This window comes from Mangifera indica, chromosome 13 (genome assembly GCF_011075055.1).
Source record: "Mangifera indica cultivar Alphonso chromosome 13, CATAS_Mindica_2.1, whole genome shotgun sequence".
NCBI classification, from domain to species: Eukaryota; Viridiplantae; Streptophyta; class Magnoliopsida; order Sapindales; family Anacardiaceae; genus Mangifera; species Mangifera indica.
In genome coordinates, this window is record NC_058149.1 from 11987048 (window position 1) to 12003514 (window position 16467).

At 39.1% G+C, this 16467-nt stretch overlaps 1 protein-coding gene and 1 non-coding gene across 4 annotated transcripts; one reads left to right on the plus strand and one right to left on the minus strand.

Annotated features, from left to right (window-relative positions):
- The first annotated feature begins 82 nt into the window (after nt 1-82).
- LOC123195178 (dnaJ homolog subfamily C GRV2-like) lies at nt 83-15697 on the plus strand. Of its 3 annotated transcripts, none has more exons than XM_044608822.1 (23): nt 83-202; nt 311-989; nt 1348-1578; nt 1777-1864; nt 1985-2193; nt 2402-2503; nt 2584-2646; nt 2819-5059; nt 5776-6138; nt 6711-6851; nt 7482-7874; nt 7991-8476; nt 8966-9189; nt 9293-9637; nt 10123-10417; nt 10970-11428; nt 11501-11846; nt 11946-12289; nt 12370-12837; nt 13698-13822; nt 14005-14128; nt 14372-14440; nt 14771-15277. In XM_044608822.1, exons 2-23 carry the CDS (start codon nt 561-563, stop codon nt 14978-14980), a joined length of 7755 nt encoding a protein of 2584 aa, XP_044464757.1. In that variant the 5' UTR covers nt 83-202; nt 311-560; the 3' UTR covers nt 14981-15277. The 3 variants fall into 3 exon arrangements, with proteins under 3 accessions (XP_044464757.1, XP_044464756.1, XP_044464758.1); XM_044608821.1 differs by adding an exon at nt 15362-15697 and having other exon boundaries at nt 98-989; nt 14771-15001; XM_044608823.1 differs by lacking the exons at nt 83-202; nt 311-989; nt 1348-1578; nt 1777-1864 and having other exon boundaries at nt 1989-2193; nt 2392-2503.
- Nucleotides 15698-15914: 217 nt separating this feature from the next.
- On the minus strand, nt 15915-15987 carry TRNAR-UCG. Its single transcript has one exon. It is a non-coding gene; the product is annotated as a tRNA-Arg (tRNA).
- Between the last annotated feature and the right edge of the window lie 480 nt (nt 15988-16467).

Consider the following 16467-nt stretch of genomic DNA (forward strand, 5'->3'; position numbering starts at 1 on the left):
TAAAAATTACATGACTACGTAACATTAATCTCAACCCCAAATCAAAACGATGTTGACTCACCACCACGTAAGATTATCATACCCCAAAGGAAGTAGCCTTAGTGAGGTTACACAAACAACGAAGCGCCACCCCTCGGCCGAGCTGTCCACGCTTTCTCTGGAATTATTTTCTAGCTAAATTCCCAATTCGATCTCACTTGAGGTCTTTTGATCTCAACAAAATCTCAAGCTCTTGGTTTTCACTTCTGCTAATCCTTATAAATCATCTTCCTCTTTCTTACTTTTCTAATTATTGTAAATGAATATTTAGGGTTAGTAAGGGATCAATCCATCGAACCGCTGAGTGGCCTATCTGTAAATACGGTCGAAAACTGGGGGCGAATCAGTCCCAGCTTCACCGCAACCCGGCTGCGGCCATTCAATCAACTCAAGCCGGCCGGAATTTCTGGTTTTTCCTCCGCCAGCAAAATGCGCCCCTGCAACACACCCTTCACTACCTGCCCTACATTGATTCTGTAAACCGTCACTCAGCCAAGCCCCATCACCAGCTCTCTTCAAAGATGGACTCCGCATCCAATTCTTCTTCTGCTTCCAACTCTGCCTCTCCCCCGCAAGAGGAGCCTGAGTACCTCGCCCGTTACATTGTCGTTAAACACTCGTGGCGCGGCCGTTACAAGAGAATTCTCTGTATCTCTAATGTTGCAATCATCACCCTCGACCCCAACACGTTGTCCGTTACCAACTCTTATGACGTCTCCACGGATTTTGAAAATGCCACGCCGATCATTAGCCGCGATGAAAATTCCAATGAGTTTAATATTAGCGTGAGGACTGATGGTCGCGGAAAATTTAAGGGGATAAAATTCTCGTCACGGTATAGGGCGAGTATTTTGACCGAGTTGCACAGAATCAGGTGGAATAGACTCAGTGCAGTGGCGGAATTTCCCGTGCTTCATCTTCGGAGACGCAACTCGGAGTGGGTCCCTTTTGTAAGTTATTACTCCTTACTTTGCAATGTTAGTGGTTTTGTTATGTGTATAATCATACTTTTTCTTCCTTTGTGAACGGCTGGTTACAGGTTATTAGAACTTATTTTAGTTCACCTACTATTTTATGTTTCCAATTTATTAGTGGACACATGGGATTGATATTCTGGAATTTGCATGTGGAAAATGTTAGAAAGCATAATTATTTGCTAGGTACCAGCTTAAGATTTTGGATGTGGTGGTTACTTAATATGATAGTATGGCATATGTCGTGTGCTCAACTTTCCTGCGTCTCATTGGTATTTGTATATGTATACGGAGTACACTGGACTGAATTACTAATGACTGGTTCCTGCTGCAGAAATTAAAGGTTACTTATGTTGGAGTTGAACTTATCGAGTTGAAATCTGGAGATCTCAGATGGTGCCTGGACTTTAGGGATATGGATTCACCTGCTATCATTCTCCTTTCTGATGCTTATGGGAAGAAAAGTGAAAGTGGAGGTTTTGTTCTGTGCCCATTATATGGGAGAAAATCGAAAGCTTTCCAAGCTGCTTCAGGGACCACAAGCTCTGCAATCATCTCAACTTTGGTAAGGATGCACTATTAGTGAGTAATTTATGATTCTTTAATGATCTCAATTGGATACTTTATCAGAATTGGCCTAAGTTTCTGCTTGCTTTCGGAGCCCCTTTTCCCAAAGAACTGGATTGTTTATGCCTATCTCATTGTGCTTATTTTAAGAATTTTTTTTTCTATCAATAACATGTTACCTAACATATTTATGCAGACTAAAACTGCAAAATCCATGGTTGGGTTGTCACTATCTGTGGATAGTTCTCAGCCCCTCACTGCAGCAGAGTATATAAGACGACGAGGTAGCTTACTATTAACCTATATCTGCCTCTTTTTGAGCCCCAATCTTCCTTGTCATATTCTTTGCATTGCTGTTTTGTTTCATTGATCGATGATATTCACCTGATAATTTGTAAATACAGCCAAAGAAGCAGTTGGGGCCAATGAAACGCCTTGTGGGGGTTGGTCAGTGACAAGATTGCGCTCTGCTGCTCATGGAACGTTAAATGTTTCTGGATTGACTTTAGGAGTTGGTCCTAAAGGAGGCCTTGGGGAGCATGGTGATGCTGTATCCCGTCAACTCATTCTTACAAGGGTTTCACTTGTTGAAAGGCGACCAGATAACTATGAAGTAAGATGAAGAACTTTACAACTTTAATTTTGGCTTCAAATAGATAGATAGGGTTTACCTCATACAAAAGCATGCTTCAAATTTAATTGTGTTAAGAGAAAAGCATGTAGCTATAAGATAGAAAGTACTTATATGTGCTCAGTATCCTTCAATATGGCGTACCTACAAGTTGCATCACTTCCTGAGAAATCTCCTTAGATGTGTGCAGGCTGTTATTGTCCGTCCTTTATCTGCTGTGAGCTCACTTGTTCGATTTGCAGAGGAGCCCCAGATGTTTGCTATTGAATTTAATGATGGATGCCCTATCCATGTAAGCATTGATCAGTTTTGTTTTGAAACTCCAATTCACTTAAATAGTGTACTATCTAATGTGAGTGCTGTGCTATACAGGTATATGCAAGCACATCTCGTGACAGCTTACTTGCTGCAGTTCGGGATGTTTTGCAAACAGAAGTAGGTATATTTGTTCTCTGTTGGATGTAAACAGTGGCTTGCCCATAAAATAATCAAAACATGATCATAATTTACTGATCTTTCGGTTTGCCTAGCGTTGTATCTGTGAGAAGATATATTAGATGGTAAAGTTTGTTGTGGTGTGGTTTACCTTTAGATTATACTTTTGCAGGGTCAATGTCCAGTACCAGTATTACCAAGGCTGACAATGCCTGGTCATCGTATTAATCCACCTTGTGGGGTTGTCGATTTACAAGTTAGAAGACAGCGTCCTGTGGCTGATATGGATAATGCGTCCTTGCATTTGAAACACTTGGCTGCATCAGCTAAAGATGCTGTGGCTGAAAGTGGTTCAGTGCCTGGTTCGAGAGCTAAACTATGGCGTAGAATACGGGAGTTCAATGCATGTATTCCATACAGTGGAGTGCCCCCTAACATTGAGGTGCCCGAGGTGATTTTGATGGCCTTGATTACAATGCTTCCTGCTACTCTAAATCTGCCTCCAGAGTCCCCTCCCTTGCCACCCCCTTCACCCAAAGCTGCTGCAACAGTGATGGGCTTCATTGCTTGTTTGCGTAGACTACTCACGTCAAGAAGTGCAGCTTCGCATGTGATGTCTTTTCCTGCTGCTGTTGGAAGAATAATGGGTTTGCTTAGAAATGGATCTGAGGGTGTCGCTGCTGAAGCTGCTGGACTGATTGCAATACTCATTGGTGGTGGATCTGGTGATGCAAATATGTTATCAGATTCTAAAGGAGAGCAGCATGCAACAATCATGCACACAAAGTCTGTATTATTCGCACAGCAAGGTTATGTTATTGTCCTTGTTAACAGATTGAGGCCCATGTCTCTATCACCTTTATTGTCAATGGCTGTTGTTGAAGTTCTTGAGGCTATGATATGTGAACCACATGGTGAAACTACCCAATACACTGTTTTTGTTGAGTTGTTACGCCAAGTTGCTGGTTTGCGGCGTCGTTTGTTTGCACTTTTTGGACATCCTGCGGAAAGTGTTAGGGAAACGGTTGCTGTAATAATGCGTACAATTGCCGAGGAAGATGCAATTGCTGCAGAGTCTATGCGTGATGCTGCTTTGCGAGATGGGGCTTTGCTGAGGCATTTATTACATGCATTTTTCCTTCCTGCTGGTGAGCGCCGTGAGGTTAGTCGACAGCTTGTTGCCCTTTGGGCAGATTCCTATCAGCCAGCATTAGATTTATTGTCTAGAGTGCTGCCTCCTGGGCTTGTTGCTTATTTGCACACACGTTCAGATGGAGTTTCTGCTGAAGATTCAAATTTGGAGGGTTCATTAACCAGTAGAAGACAGAGACGTTTACTCCAGCAGAGGAAAGGACGTGCAGGGAGAGGAATTACATCTCAAGAGCATTCTCTGCCTTCGGTTAATAATTCTGAAGTTTCTGGTTCAGCAAGGCAGACAATTGTTGGTGCTAATAAAGGACCAGAAAATTATCAAAAGTCTGCCCTAGATCAAACTTCTGGACAGGCTTCAGCTTTTCAATCTACTCCTGCTCTTGTTGGTGAGAATTTGACCAATAACTTGTCAGCTACAGGTGTTTCTCAAAATTATCTTTCAGCTGTTGTTGCTACAACTGATGCTCCTGCAACAAGTATACATGAATCTGTAGAACCGAAAGCTTCAAGTTTGGTTGATTCTGATGCCAATGTGGTTGATTTCCAGAACACAGGCCTTCCAGCACCTGCTCAGGTTGTTTTAGAGAACACACCAGTGGGTTCTGGTCGGCTACTCCTTAATTGGTCTGAATTCTGGAGAGCTTTTAGCCTTGACCATAATCGTGCAGATTTGATTTGGAATGAGCGCACCCGACAGGAGTTGAGAGAGGCTTTGCAGGCTGAGGTTCATAAATTAGATGTTGAGAAGGAGCGTTCGGAAGATATTGTTCCTGGAGGTGCTACTGTAGAAATTATGACTGGCCAAGATAGTGTGCCTCAGATATCTTGGAACTATTCTGAATTCTCAGTCAGTTATCCTAGTTTATCCAAAGAAGTTTGTGTGGGTCAATATTATCTACGATTGCTGCTTGAGAGTGGTAGCAGTGGCAGGGCACAGGATTTCCCCCTGCGTGATCCAGTTGCCTTTTTTAGAGCACTATATCATCGTTTTCTTTGTGATGCAGACACAGGCCTTACAGTAGATGGTGCAATTCCTGATGAGCTAGGTGCATCTGATGATTGGTGTGATATGGGAAGATTAGATGGTTTTGGAGGAGGGGGAGCCTCTTCAGTTAGGGAGCTATGTGCAAGAGCTATGGCAATTGTATATGAACAGCATTTTAAGACAATTGGACCTTTTGAAGGTACTGCACATATTACAGTTCTCTTGGACAGGACAAATGATAGAGCTTTGAGGCACCGACTTCTTCTCCTTCTGAAGGTATGTTGAAAATGAGTTGCCCAACTTTCTTCCCTTTCTTTGGCAATCTTTGCCTTGGCAAGATTTTTTGCATGAGTTGAAATAATGTCAATCTGTTAGGATCCCAAGTGCAAGGTATGGGACTTGGATCCCACATTGGAAAGTATAGGCAACTAGTGTGGGGTTTTTATGGTCTTGGGCTCTCCCATCTCAATAGCTAGCTTTTGAGGTGTGGTTCTCCTAAAGTTCGTATCATTTGGTATCAGAGCCATCACTACGTCTCCCAGTTGCAATCGTGCGGCGCGGGTGGTGACGCCGGCATTATAGTGTTCGCCTGGGGCTAGTAGGGAGCTAGCGCACAGCCAGCCCGCGTGGGCGCCGGGGCTGCGGAGCATGGTGGTATGTTAGAATTCCAAGTGCAAGGTATCGGACTTAGATCCCACAGTGGAAAGTATGGGCAACTAGTGTGGGGTTTATATAGTCTTGGGCTCTCCCATCTCAATAGCTAGCTTTTGAGGTGTGGTTCTCCTAAGGTTCGTATCACAATCCCAGTGAAGTCATGATGGTGAACAAGGCCCTTGAGATACATGCTTATGGCCTTCTGTACTTATGAATTGATCCGTTCAATGGAAGTGACTGACTGCATATTGGGCCAAAGTCTATATTAAAATTTGCATTTCAGTCATAACTTTAATCAATGTAATGATTTAATATTTTGTTATCATTTGTTATGTTAGGTTTTAATGAAGGTTTTATCAAATGTGGAAGCTTGTGTTTTGGTTGGAGGGTGTGTATTAGCTGTTGATCTGCTGACGGTTGTTCATGAAGCGTCAGAGAGGACTGCAATCCCTTTACAGTCTAATTTGATAGCTGCTACTGCATTCATGGAACCACTCAAGGAATGGATGTTTATTGACAAAGATGGTGCTCATGTTGGACCTGTGGAGAAAGATGCCGTCAGAAGGTTCTGGTCAAAGAAAGCTCTTGATTGGACAACAAGGTGTTGGGCTTCTGGGATGCTAGAGTGGAAAAGATTGCGGGATATCCGTGAACTTCGTTGGGCATTATCTGTTCGAGTTCCTGTCCTCACACCCACTCAGGTATTGTCATTTAGAGTTGTAATATGATGCTGATGTACCATTGCTTCTACTTTTGCTGCTTTTTTTTACCATTTGCATGCATGATGCCCGGTGCACTAGCAATTATATCTGGTAAGTGATCTACTATTAATTTCTCTAATTGTTTTATTTGGTTACACAACTTTTAAATTTATATTATGCTGATACTTGACGATTTATTTGTTTTCTGTGTTTAATCAATTATCATAGATTTACAAAAGCCTTTATAATCTTGTATAGAATTATGTACTAGAGATTGGTTATCCTTAGGATGTGCTCTGTCCTATATGTAGATCAGTGTTACAATTATGTGGAGCAAATGTAATTCTGTGCTTTTGGTGACTGTGGTCTGTGGTGCTGAAGTCTCATCATTAAATCATAGTTAAAGCAAACTGTAAAAAGAAAGCGCCTTTTATTTGCCTATTTATGAAAACATATTGCAAATCATGGTAATAATATATATGTAAGACAGATACTTATCTGCATACAAAATAATATCATCTCAGACGGCTTCCTAAATACAATTTAATCACTAGATGCTGTATATTTTATAGGTAGGGGAGGCAGCATTATCCATATTACATAGCATGGTATCTGCACATTCAGATTTAGACGATGCTGGAGAGATAGTTACTCCAACTCCCAGGGTGAAACGGATCTTGTCAAGTCCCCGCTGCCTTCCACATATTGCTAAGGTGATTCTCAAAGCTATTTAGTTTTCAATTATTATACTATCATAGTAGTAGATTGCCTCCTACATATAGGTGGAACTAATATGCCAGTTAACTTGTCATATTGTTTAATTATATTCTAAGCTTTAACTAAAATCTTCTTACTTATCTATTTTATAGGGCTTACTTTTAGTGTACAAGGAATTTTGGGAAATGCACTTATATGATAATCAATAGAGTTCTGGTATATATGCACTCTCATGCTATAACCAATAGTTCCTGAAATTTCTTTGTACTTTAAACTTTTATGAAATAGTTAGTACTTGGCTAATGCCCACGAAAAATGATGTTTTCCCTCTTTATCTTTCTTATGAGTTAATAAAGTTCTGATCTGAGAATTACTGCTGGATCCCACGACTGTGTTAATTAGGAAAATTTTGTAATAATTATCTCTAGTAGTTGTCCCAACCCAAGGGAGTCGAACCCATGATCTCTTTGTTGAAGCCAAAGAAAGGTCTTAACCACTCAACCCAATCCTTGGATTGTGGAATTTCCATGTCCAACCACAAAGGCTTTGCCACTTTTCTTAACTTCAAAAATTAGATGTTTGAGTTGAGATCTTTATTGCTAACTAATTTTGCCAAAAAAACAAAGGCTATGCTTTCTGGGGAACCAAGTATTGTGGAGGCTGCTGCTGCATTGCTGAAGGCTGTTGTCACCAGAAATCCTAAGGCCATGATACGTTTGTACAGCACAGGCACATTTTATTTTGCACTGGCATACCCTGGATCGAATCTCTCGTCAATTGCTCAATTATTTTCAGTGACTCATGTCCATCAAGCCTTTCATGGTGGGGAAGAAGCTGCAGTTTCATCTTCATTGCCTCTGGCTAAACGTAGTGTGTTGGGTGGTCTTCTCCCGGAATCATTGTTGTATGTGTTGGAACGCAGTGGTCCTGCTGCATTTGCAGCAGCAATGGTGTCTGATTCCGATACTCCAGAAATCATATGGACGCATAAAATGCGAGCAGATAATCTGATTCGCCAGGTATTTCGAATTTTCAAATGATTCACTTAAATATTGGTGTTCATATGTTTTCTTGAATTATGCTAAATAAGTGAAACAACTATGAATTGGCACTTAATACTCTTTCCTTTTACCAGGTTTTGCAACATCTTGGTGATTTTCCCCAGAAATTGTCACAGCACTGTCATTCTTTATATGAATATGCCCCAATGCCACCAGTTACATACCCTGAGCTGAAAGACGAAATGTGGTGTCACCGTTATTACCTTCGGAATTTATGTGATGAGATTCGGTTCCCAAATTGGCCGATTGTTGAACATGTTGAGTTTCTGCAGTCATTGTTGGTAATGTGGCGTGAAGAGTTGACACGAAGACCTATGGACCTTTCAGAAGAAGAAGCTTGCAAAATACTAGAGATATCCCTGGAAGATGTGTCAAGTGATGATGCATCTAAGAAACACTCTTCTGAATTAGTTGAGGAGCTATCGAAGAAGATTGAGAACATTGATGAGGAAAAGCTCAAACGACAATATAGGAAACTTGCAATGAAATACCATCCTGATAAAAATCCTGAAGGGAGGGAAAAGTTTCTTGCTGTACAGAAAGCTTATGAGCGTCTTCAGGTAGATCAGAGATTAATGTTTGAAGTTATAAATTCCATGAGATTAATGTTTCATACTGCATTAGCTTGTGTGAAATCCATGAGTATTCCTATTTAACTGTTGGTTCCTTCTAATTTTGTGAATGGTTACACGAATGGACAGAAAAAATTATCTTCTGGGTTAAGCATATGAGAGGATCCATTTTTTTAGTGTCAACTCTTTCAAGTACATTCTCCCTTATGTTCAGAAAACTGTTAATTTTACATATTTATATTATATATGTGGATTTACTTAATGACTCCTTTTAGCATTTTATGTAGCTTATGCATTTGCAAATTACATGTGGTAATGTCATGACTAATAGGGATATCTTTTAGAATTAAAGGATGCAACAAAAGTTGTTTTGCTGTAAAATTCTTCTTAGTGTTAAAAGTATTTTCTATTCAATTTTTTTAATTTTTACACAGTGTCCATTCTGCTCAAACCTTTAGCTTTATATGATTGTTACAGGCTACCATGCAAGGCTTGCAAGGTCCTCAACCTTGGAGATTATTGCTTTTACTGAAAGGGCAATGCATCTTATACAGACGATATGGAGATGTACTAGAACCATTCAAATACGCAGGCTATCCAATGTTGCTTAGTGAAGTTACTGTTGACCAGGATGACAACAATTTTCTATCCTCAGATAGAGCACCTCTTCTTGTTGCAGCTTCAGAGCTTATCTGGCTAACGTTAATGCCTCTCTTTCCATTGTCTTCTTTGTTGGTTTTACTAATTGAAGTGCAACACTGAGTTAGATTAGCTTAACCTTTTTTAACTATTTTCCATGTTTAGGTGTGCATCGTCCTCATTGAATGGTGAAGAGCTTGTGAGAGATGGTGGGGTACAACTTCTTGCAACTCTTCTTTCCCGGTGCATGTGTGTAGTTCAGCCAACTACTCCTGCAAGTGAACCTTCTGCTATCATTGTTACCAATACAATGCAAACATTTTCTGTTTTAAGTCAGTTTGAGAGTGCCAGGGCTGAGATGCTTCAGTTTGCTGGACTAATTGAGGACATTGTGCACTGCACAGAACTTGAGCTTGTTCCTGCAGCTGTTGATGCTGCCCTTCAGACTATTGCCTATGTTTCTGTGTCACCTGAATTGCAGGATGCGTTGTTAAAGGCTGGTGTGCTATGGTAACTTAACTCTTGTTTTGTGATACATCTGTGTTTATGCATCCCACTTGCCCCCCTTTTTCCTGGCTTATTTTACTGTTTTGCATAAATCTGAGTTAGCTGTCACTGTGTGCTGCCTTATTGAACTTATTAATAACCATACTATAATTGTATATAAGGCATCCCCACTGAACAATTTTCTTCACTTTCTTTTGCTTATTAATTTAATTATCAAGCTAATTAGTTCCTTATCTTAAGCATATGTTAGACTTATTAGGGTTAACTGACATGGCCTTATGTTTTGATGCCTTAATTTCAGACGGTTTACTCTTTAAAAAACAAGATCTGTTTGTTTCCGATGCCGCCCATCCTTTTGTTTCTCATTTCATGCCTGAAATGGACTAAGTTTTTTGTTTTTTAATTACTTTTTATAGTCATATAAATCTTATTAGTTCTGCATTTTTCATTAAGCTGTTACTTATTATTTTAATTCTGATTTATTCTAGGTACCTTTTGCCATTATTGCTCCAATATGACTCAACCGCTGAAGAATCTGACACACAGGAATCACATGGTGTTGGTGCTAGTGTTCAAATTGCAAAAAATATGCATGCTGTACGAGCAGCTCATGCCCTGTCCAGGCTTAGTGGCTTGTGCTCTGATGAGGTTTCAACACCTTATAATGGGGTGGCAGCTGGTGCGCTTAGAGCTTTGTTGACTCCTAAGCTTGCAAGTATGTTAAAAGATCAAATAGCGAAAGACCTGTTATCCAAATTAAACACAAACTTGGAGTCTCCAGAGGTAAATTTGTATTTTCTGTCATTGCCTATTTAGTGGAGGAATTATCTAGTGTTTAATAGTATGAGCATTTAAATGTTCTTGCACAACTAGATTTGTTGTTTATGGAACAATTTTTATGTTGACATTGCTGGAATATATGAGAGCTGTTCATTTTAGATGACTTTATATACAATTATGTATCAGCATTGTTAGTTGCCTTCCTTTATTTATGACAATGATGGAACAAATGTACATTTGAGGGCAAGGCATGTTTATATGTGTGAATTGTAGAGGTTAAATTATTCCCTTTATGAGTTAAGTGATCTAAGCCTGTAAATATGGAAAAAACTTTCGTGCAGCTTATTGGCTTTCTTGAATAGATGGAATTAATGTTTATAGATTAGGAGCAGAGAGATGTTTAGATTGTGGAATGTAATCTTTTGTTGAGGATGGCATGCAAAGAATATAATCAATCAGTCACCTGTCTGCACATGTTGTGATACTTGTTAGTGTGACTTCTAAAGTAAAGTTTTTATCTGAATTATCTAACATATAACTATGTTCTTGCTGTAGATTATCTGGAATTCTTCAACTCGAGGAGAACTCTTAAAATTTGTGGATCAGCAACGCACAAGCCAGGGTCCTGATGGAACTTATGATCTGAAAGATTCTTGTGGATTTGTGTACAAGGCATTATCAAAGGAACTTTATGTTGGCAATGTATATTTGAGGGTCTACAATGATCAACCAGATTTTGAAATCAGTGAACCAGAAGCATTTTGTGTTGCTTTAATTGATTTTATATCATTTCTTGTTCACGATCAATGTGCAACAGAACCAGTTGTTCAGAATAACCTTGGTAATGATAGCTCATCTTCTGAGGCATCCGACCTTCCAAATGATGCAGTTGATTCATCAGTAAATGAACAGCATGTTTCTGATGATTCTTTGGCAGTATCTGATGGGAAAACAACTGACAAGGAAGATACCCAACTGATTAAAAACCTACAGTTTGGTTTGATCTCACTTAAGGTACATTATTCATTTGTGCATTTAAGTTCTTAATAATTCATTGCATTTGAATTTTTTCCCCAAATATTGCAGAACATACTGACAAGCAACCCCAATTTGGCATCTATATTTTCTACTAAAGAAAAGCTATTACCTCTATTTGAATGCTTCTCTGTGCCTGTTGCGTCAGAAAGCAACATTCCTCAGCTTTGCCTGAGTGTGCTATCTCTCTTGACAACATGTGCTTCCTGCTTGGAGGCTATGGTAGCAGATGGATCCAGTCTTCTTCTTTTATTACAAATGCTTCATTATGCTCCAGCTTGCCGTGAGGGTGTTCTTCATGTTCTTTATGCTTTGGCTAGCACACCAGAGCTTGCCTGGGCAGCTGCCAAGCATGGTGGAGTTGTATACATTCTTGAACTTCTCCTGCCTTTGCAGAGTAATGTTTCCCCCCCACCCCCTCTCTTGCTTCCCTTTTTTTTTTTGCTTCTTATCTGTAAAAAGTAATGTAACCAATAATGAAATGGTTGATGTACAGAAGATATTCCCTTACAGCAAAGAGCAGCAGCAGCATCTTTATTGGGGAAGCTTGTTGGGCAACCGATGCACGGACCAAGGGTAGCTATAACATTAGCAAGGTTCCTTCCAGATGGCCTGGTATCAGTTATTAGAGATGGGCCTGGTGAGGCTGTTGTATCGGCACTTGAGCAGACTACTGAAACTCCAGAACTGGTGTGGACACCAGCTATGGCAGCTTCTTTATCTGCTCAGATTTCCACCATGGCATCTGATCTATACCGTGAGCAGATGAAAGGTCGCGTTGTTGATTGGGATGTACCTGAGCAAACTTCTGCCCAGCAGGAAATGAGAGATGAGCCACAGGTATGATCTGACGTATTTTATTTCTGTACCTAGAAAGTATATTTTCATATTCTTTATCTTACAGGTTCTTCATCATGTAGGTTGGAGGAATCTATGTCAGACTATTCCTAAAAGATCCTAAATTTCCTCTTAGAAATCCAAAGAGATTTTTGGAAGGACTGCTTGATCAGTATTTGTCATCTATTGCTGCTACACATTATGATACACAAGCAGTTGACCCAGAGCTTCCTTTGCTTCTATCTGCTGCTCTGGTGTCATTATTGCGAGTGCATCCTGCTCTTGCAGACCATGTTGGATATCTTGGCTATGTGCCCAAACTTGTCTCTGCTGTGGCTTATGAGGGAAGACGAGAAACTATGTCATCAGAGGATGTGATAAATGGAAATCATGCAGCAGATAGAGTATATGAATCTGATGATGGATTAGCTCAGCCTGCTCAAACACCACAGGAACGTGTTCGGCTTAGTTGTTTGCGTGTACTGCATCAACTTGCAGCCAGCACTACATGTGCTGAAGCTATGGCAGCAACTAGTGCAGGAACTCCTCAGGTATATATTGGAACATCTACCGATCATGTTATGAATTCCATTGACTTGATCATCTGATGTATTTTTGATACGTACTGTGAAAGAACCAAATCCCCAAGCCAGTTGTTGATGTTGGAGAATCCAAACACATAAACCCCACACCGGAAGGCTACACTTTTCAATTTGGTATCAAAGTCTCCTACCTTGCAACTGGAATCATAACATACCACCACACTTAGCAGCCTTAGTGCTCACTCAAGCTGGCTGTGTGCTATTCTACTAGCCTTAAACCAACACTGCAATGCCGACGTCACCACCAACTCCGCACGATTGTGATTTTGAAACATGAGGGTGACTTTAATACCAAATAATACAAATCTTGAGAGGCCCCACATCAGAAGCCCATACATTCCAATATGGGTCCCAAGGCCTGTACTTTGCACCTGGGACCATTGCAAATTTCTACTCTCTAAATTTAATAACCAACTTTGTGGATAGGACTTCATGGAAAATTCACATCTCATAATGTTCACTTAGTTGTCTAGAGTGTTTTCTTAATCTTTTCATCATAAAGGCTTTCTCTAGAATTCTTTTAATTTCCTTTTTCCGTTATCCTCTTCTATTCAGGAATGATTCTCTATCTAGAGTGATACTTTATGGTCTTAATTTTAAGCATATAAAATTTTCTATTGTCTAGAATACACTGATTATAGCTGGTAATTGGTCTCTGATTAATTTAATATTTACTGAGATAGTGGTTTTTGTTTTTCCGTAGTTTGACCCTTAGCAATAGGTGACTTCATGCCTTACGATCATGTTTTTTAAAATTCATCTGTTCATAACCTTAGTCCATTTGTTTGTTCTTGTAATCATCTTTTCAGGTTGTTCCACTTCTAATGAAAGCTATAGGATGGCAAGGTGGAAGTATATTAGCTCTCGAGACACTAAAGCGTGTTGTGGTTGCTGGAAATCGAGCTAGAGATGCACTTGTAGCACAAGGCCTCAAGTGAGTAACTTTTGTTGGTTAGATCAATTAAAAAACCTATTGTGTGCGTGTCCACAAGTCTGTTTGTGTGGCTTTTGATCCTTGCTATCTGATATTCAGAATTTTTCATTCTATTAATGGAGTCAAACTCTTACTTCCTACACTTTCTGATACTGGAGCAATAAATTTTTTGTACATTGTAGGGTTGGTCTTGTTGAAGTACTTCTTGGCCTTCTTGACTGGAGAGCTGGGGGTAGGAATGGACTATGCTCTCAAATGAAGTGGAATGAATCCGAAGCTTCTATTGGCAGGGTGCTAGCAATTGAGGTTAGCTTGTTTAATATGTTTTGTCGTTTAAAAGCTGTGTTATCCTTACCAAAGAAAATTGTTATTGCCTACTAACTCTTTTAATGATTAAGCCTTGTCTTTTGCTCATTTGGTTAACATTTTATGTTTTCAAAAATTTTTAAGGTGCTCTCGCTAGTTACAAAACCTTGTTTCAAAGTGAAGGTGTTGCTAATTTTTCATCCCTTTTTCCTTCTGACTAATTGTCATTTTATGTTGATCCAGGTTTTGCATGCATTTGCTGCAGAAGGGGCCCATTGCACTAAAGTGCGTGACATATTGAATGCCTCAGATGTAAGTTCGGCCACTTTCTTCTTTTAACTTATGTTTACTGTTTCACTAATAGCTTAAAGTTTTCAGCAATTTAATCTTCCTTAAAAGAGTGCTTTCTGGGGAAATTCCTTGAATCATTTATCCTAACTTCATGATTAAATTTGAGTGGACCTCCCTGTTTAAAAAGTGTTTTCATTTTGTTGATTGCTTAGATGAAAACGTATTGCCAGTTTTCAACATTTCCAGAAATTATCGATTTGAATTTGTCAAAGTTGATAAAAATAATGCAGTATCCTTGGTGACTTGTGCATTTGGTTAACATTTTGTCTGGGTATGAATTCATTTGTGTAGGTTTGGGGTGCTTATAAAGACCAGAAACATGATCTTTTCCTTCCTTCAAGTGCTCAAGCGGCAGCTGCCGGTGTTGCTGGTTTAATTGAGCATTCCTCGTCTCGACTCACTTATGCCCTTACGGCTCCCCCACAGCAATCTTCTCAAGCTAGAATGCCTGCTTCATCTTCTCACTTAAACGGAAGCGCAGATCAGTTTTCATATTCATAGTGTAAAGAGAATTCTTCAGTGGTAAAATACCTTCCACATCTGTATAGTCATTGTACAGTTTATAACCCTTCCCCCTCCCTTTCCTTTTATTTTTGTTTTTATATATATATATATATATATATATTTGACTTTACCTTTTGGGGTAAAAAACTTAAATGCAATTTTCTGTGAGAGAATTTTGAAAGGGAAGAAATCATTCATTTTCCAATGTAAAGAGTCAGTTGGATCATTTGTAAATTTTTTTTCAGTTTGTTGCCCATTGCCATAAATAGTTAGAGCTGGCTTTGTGTGAATTCATCATTATTGCAATTTTCTCAATTTCAGCCATAATAAATTTGAATTTCTTTGTTCTTGTTTGTGTTGGTGGCATTTTTTTCCTAGAATCGAAGGTGAAGTGGAGGGAAAGTATCATACATGAACCCAGAAACTGGAGAAGAAACAACAGTAACAGAGAAAGAGATGAAAAGATGTTATTGTTTTATCGAGATTGTAGCAGCACACCGCACCCCAACACCACCCCCCCCTATCAATTAAAATTCACCAACTTCTGCTTCTACTTCAAAATCAGATTCAGTGGCAAGTACAAGCAGTAAAGAGAAAACAAAAATTATGTTGCTTGGTAAAGGAAGTCTCTTAATTAAGATGATGTTGGCTTGCTTCCTATCCTATGCTTTCAGTAAACAAGTCTCACTTTTAATGAATTTTTACTTAGCAGCATGTATAACTTGTTTCCTTTCTGGCACTCTCTCTTCAACAGAATGCAGCAGCAGTATCCCACCTGTTTCCCATTGCGGAAGAATGTCCGGAAAAAAGATCCAAAATAAAATAACAGCTAGTAATAATATTAATGTCCAAGAACATCCTTCAATTTTCAGAATCTGTGTGGGGTACCCTACAAAAGGGCAGGGCTTAAATTTAATAACAACAAAATAACCGACCACAGTGGGAGTCGAACCACGACCTTTTGATCCGAAGTCAAACGCGCTAATCCACTGCGCTATGCGGTCCTATGTGAGTCTTTTCCGACTTTAAAAATAATCATCATGGATGCAGTTTATATTTTATAATCTTTTGGAAACGAAATAAATAAGAATTTTACATAATCAATACTATTATTACTTATAGAAACCAAAACCCTCTTAAACTTGTATACATTAAATTAATAAATTCAATAAATTTATAAAAATAATAAAAACTTTTTAAAGTATGAGTCAATTGTTGTTTGTTTGTTTTTCCTTGAAGTAAAATGTGAGTCAAACAGTTTTTCCTTTTATTTCAATCATTATCCGTCATTTTCTTGAAAAATAATGTGGCCGAATTTGCAGATAACCAAACTGCTAAATTTTGGTTCGCCTATATTTAGAATATTTCAACTCATTCTTTGTCCATATAAAATTATTATTCCAACAATTTCAAAATTTACGTAACAATTCATATAATATAAGAAAATAAATGTAAAGGGTGAAGCATGATTTCCAATCCAATGT

Coding starts and splice junctions, on each gene's coding strand:
- LOC123195178 (XM_044608822.1), top strand. CDS start 561: ATGGACTCCGCATCCAATTCTTCTTCTGCTTCCAACTCTGCCTCTCCC. Junction 2,647..2,818: donor GGGATGTTTTGCAAACAGAA/GTAGGTATATTT, acceptor ATACTTTTGCAG/GGTCAATGTCCAGTACCAGT. Junction 6,852..7,481: donor GCCTTCCACATATTGCTAAG/GTGATTCTCAAA, acceptor AAAAAAACAAAG/GCTATGCTTTCTGGGGAACC.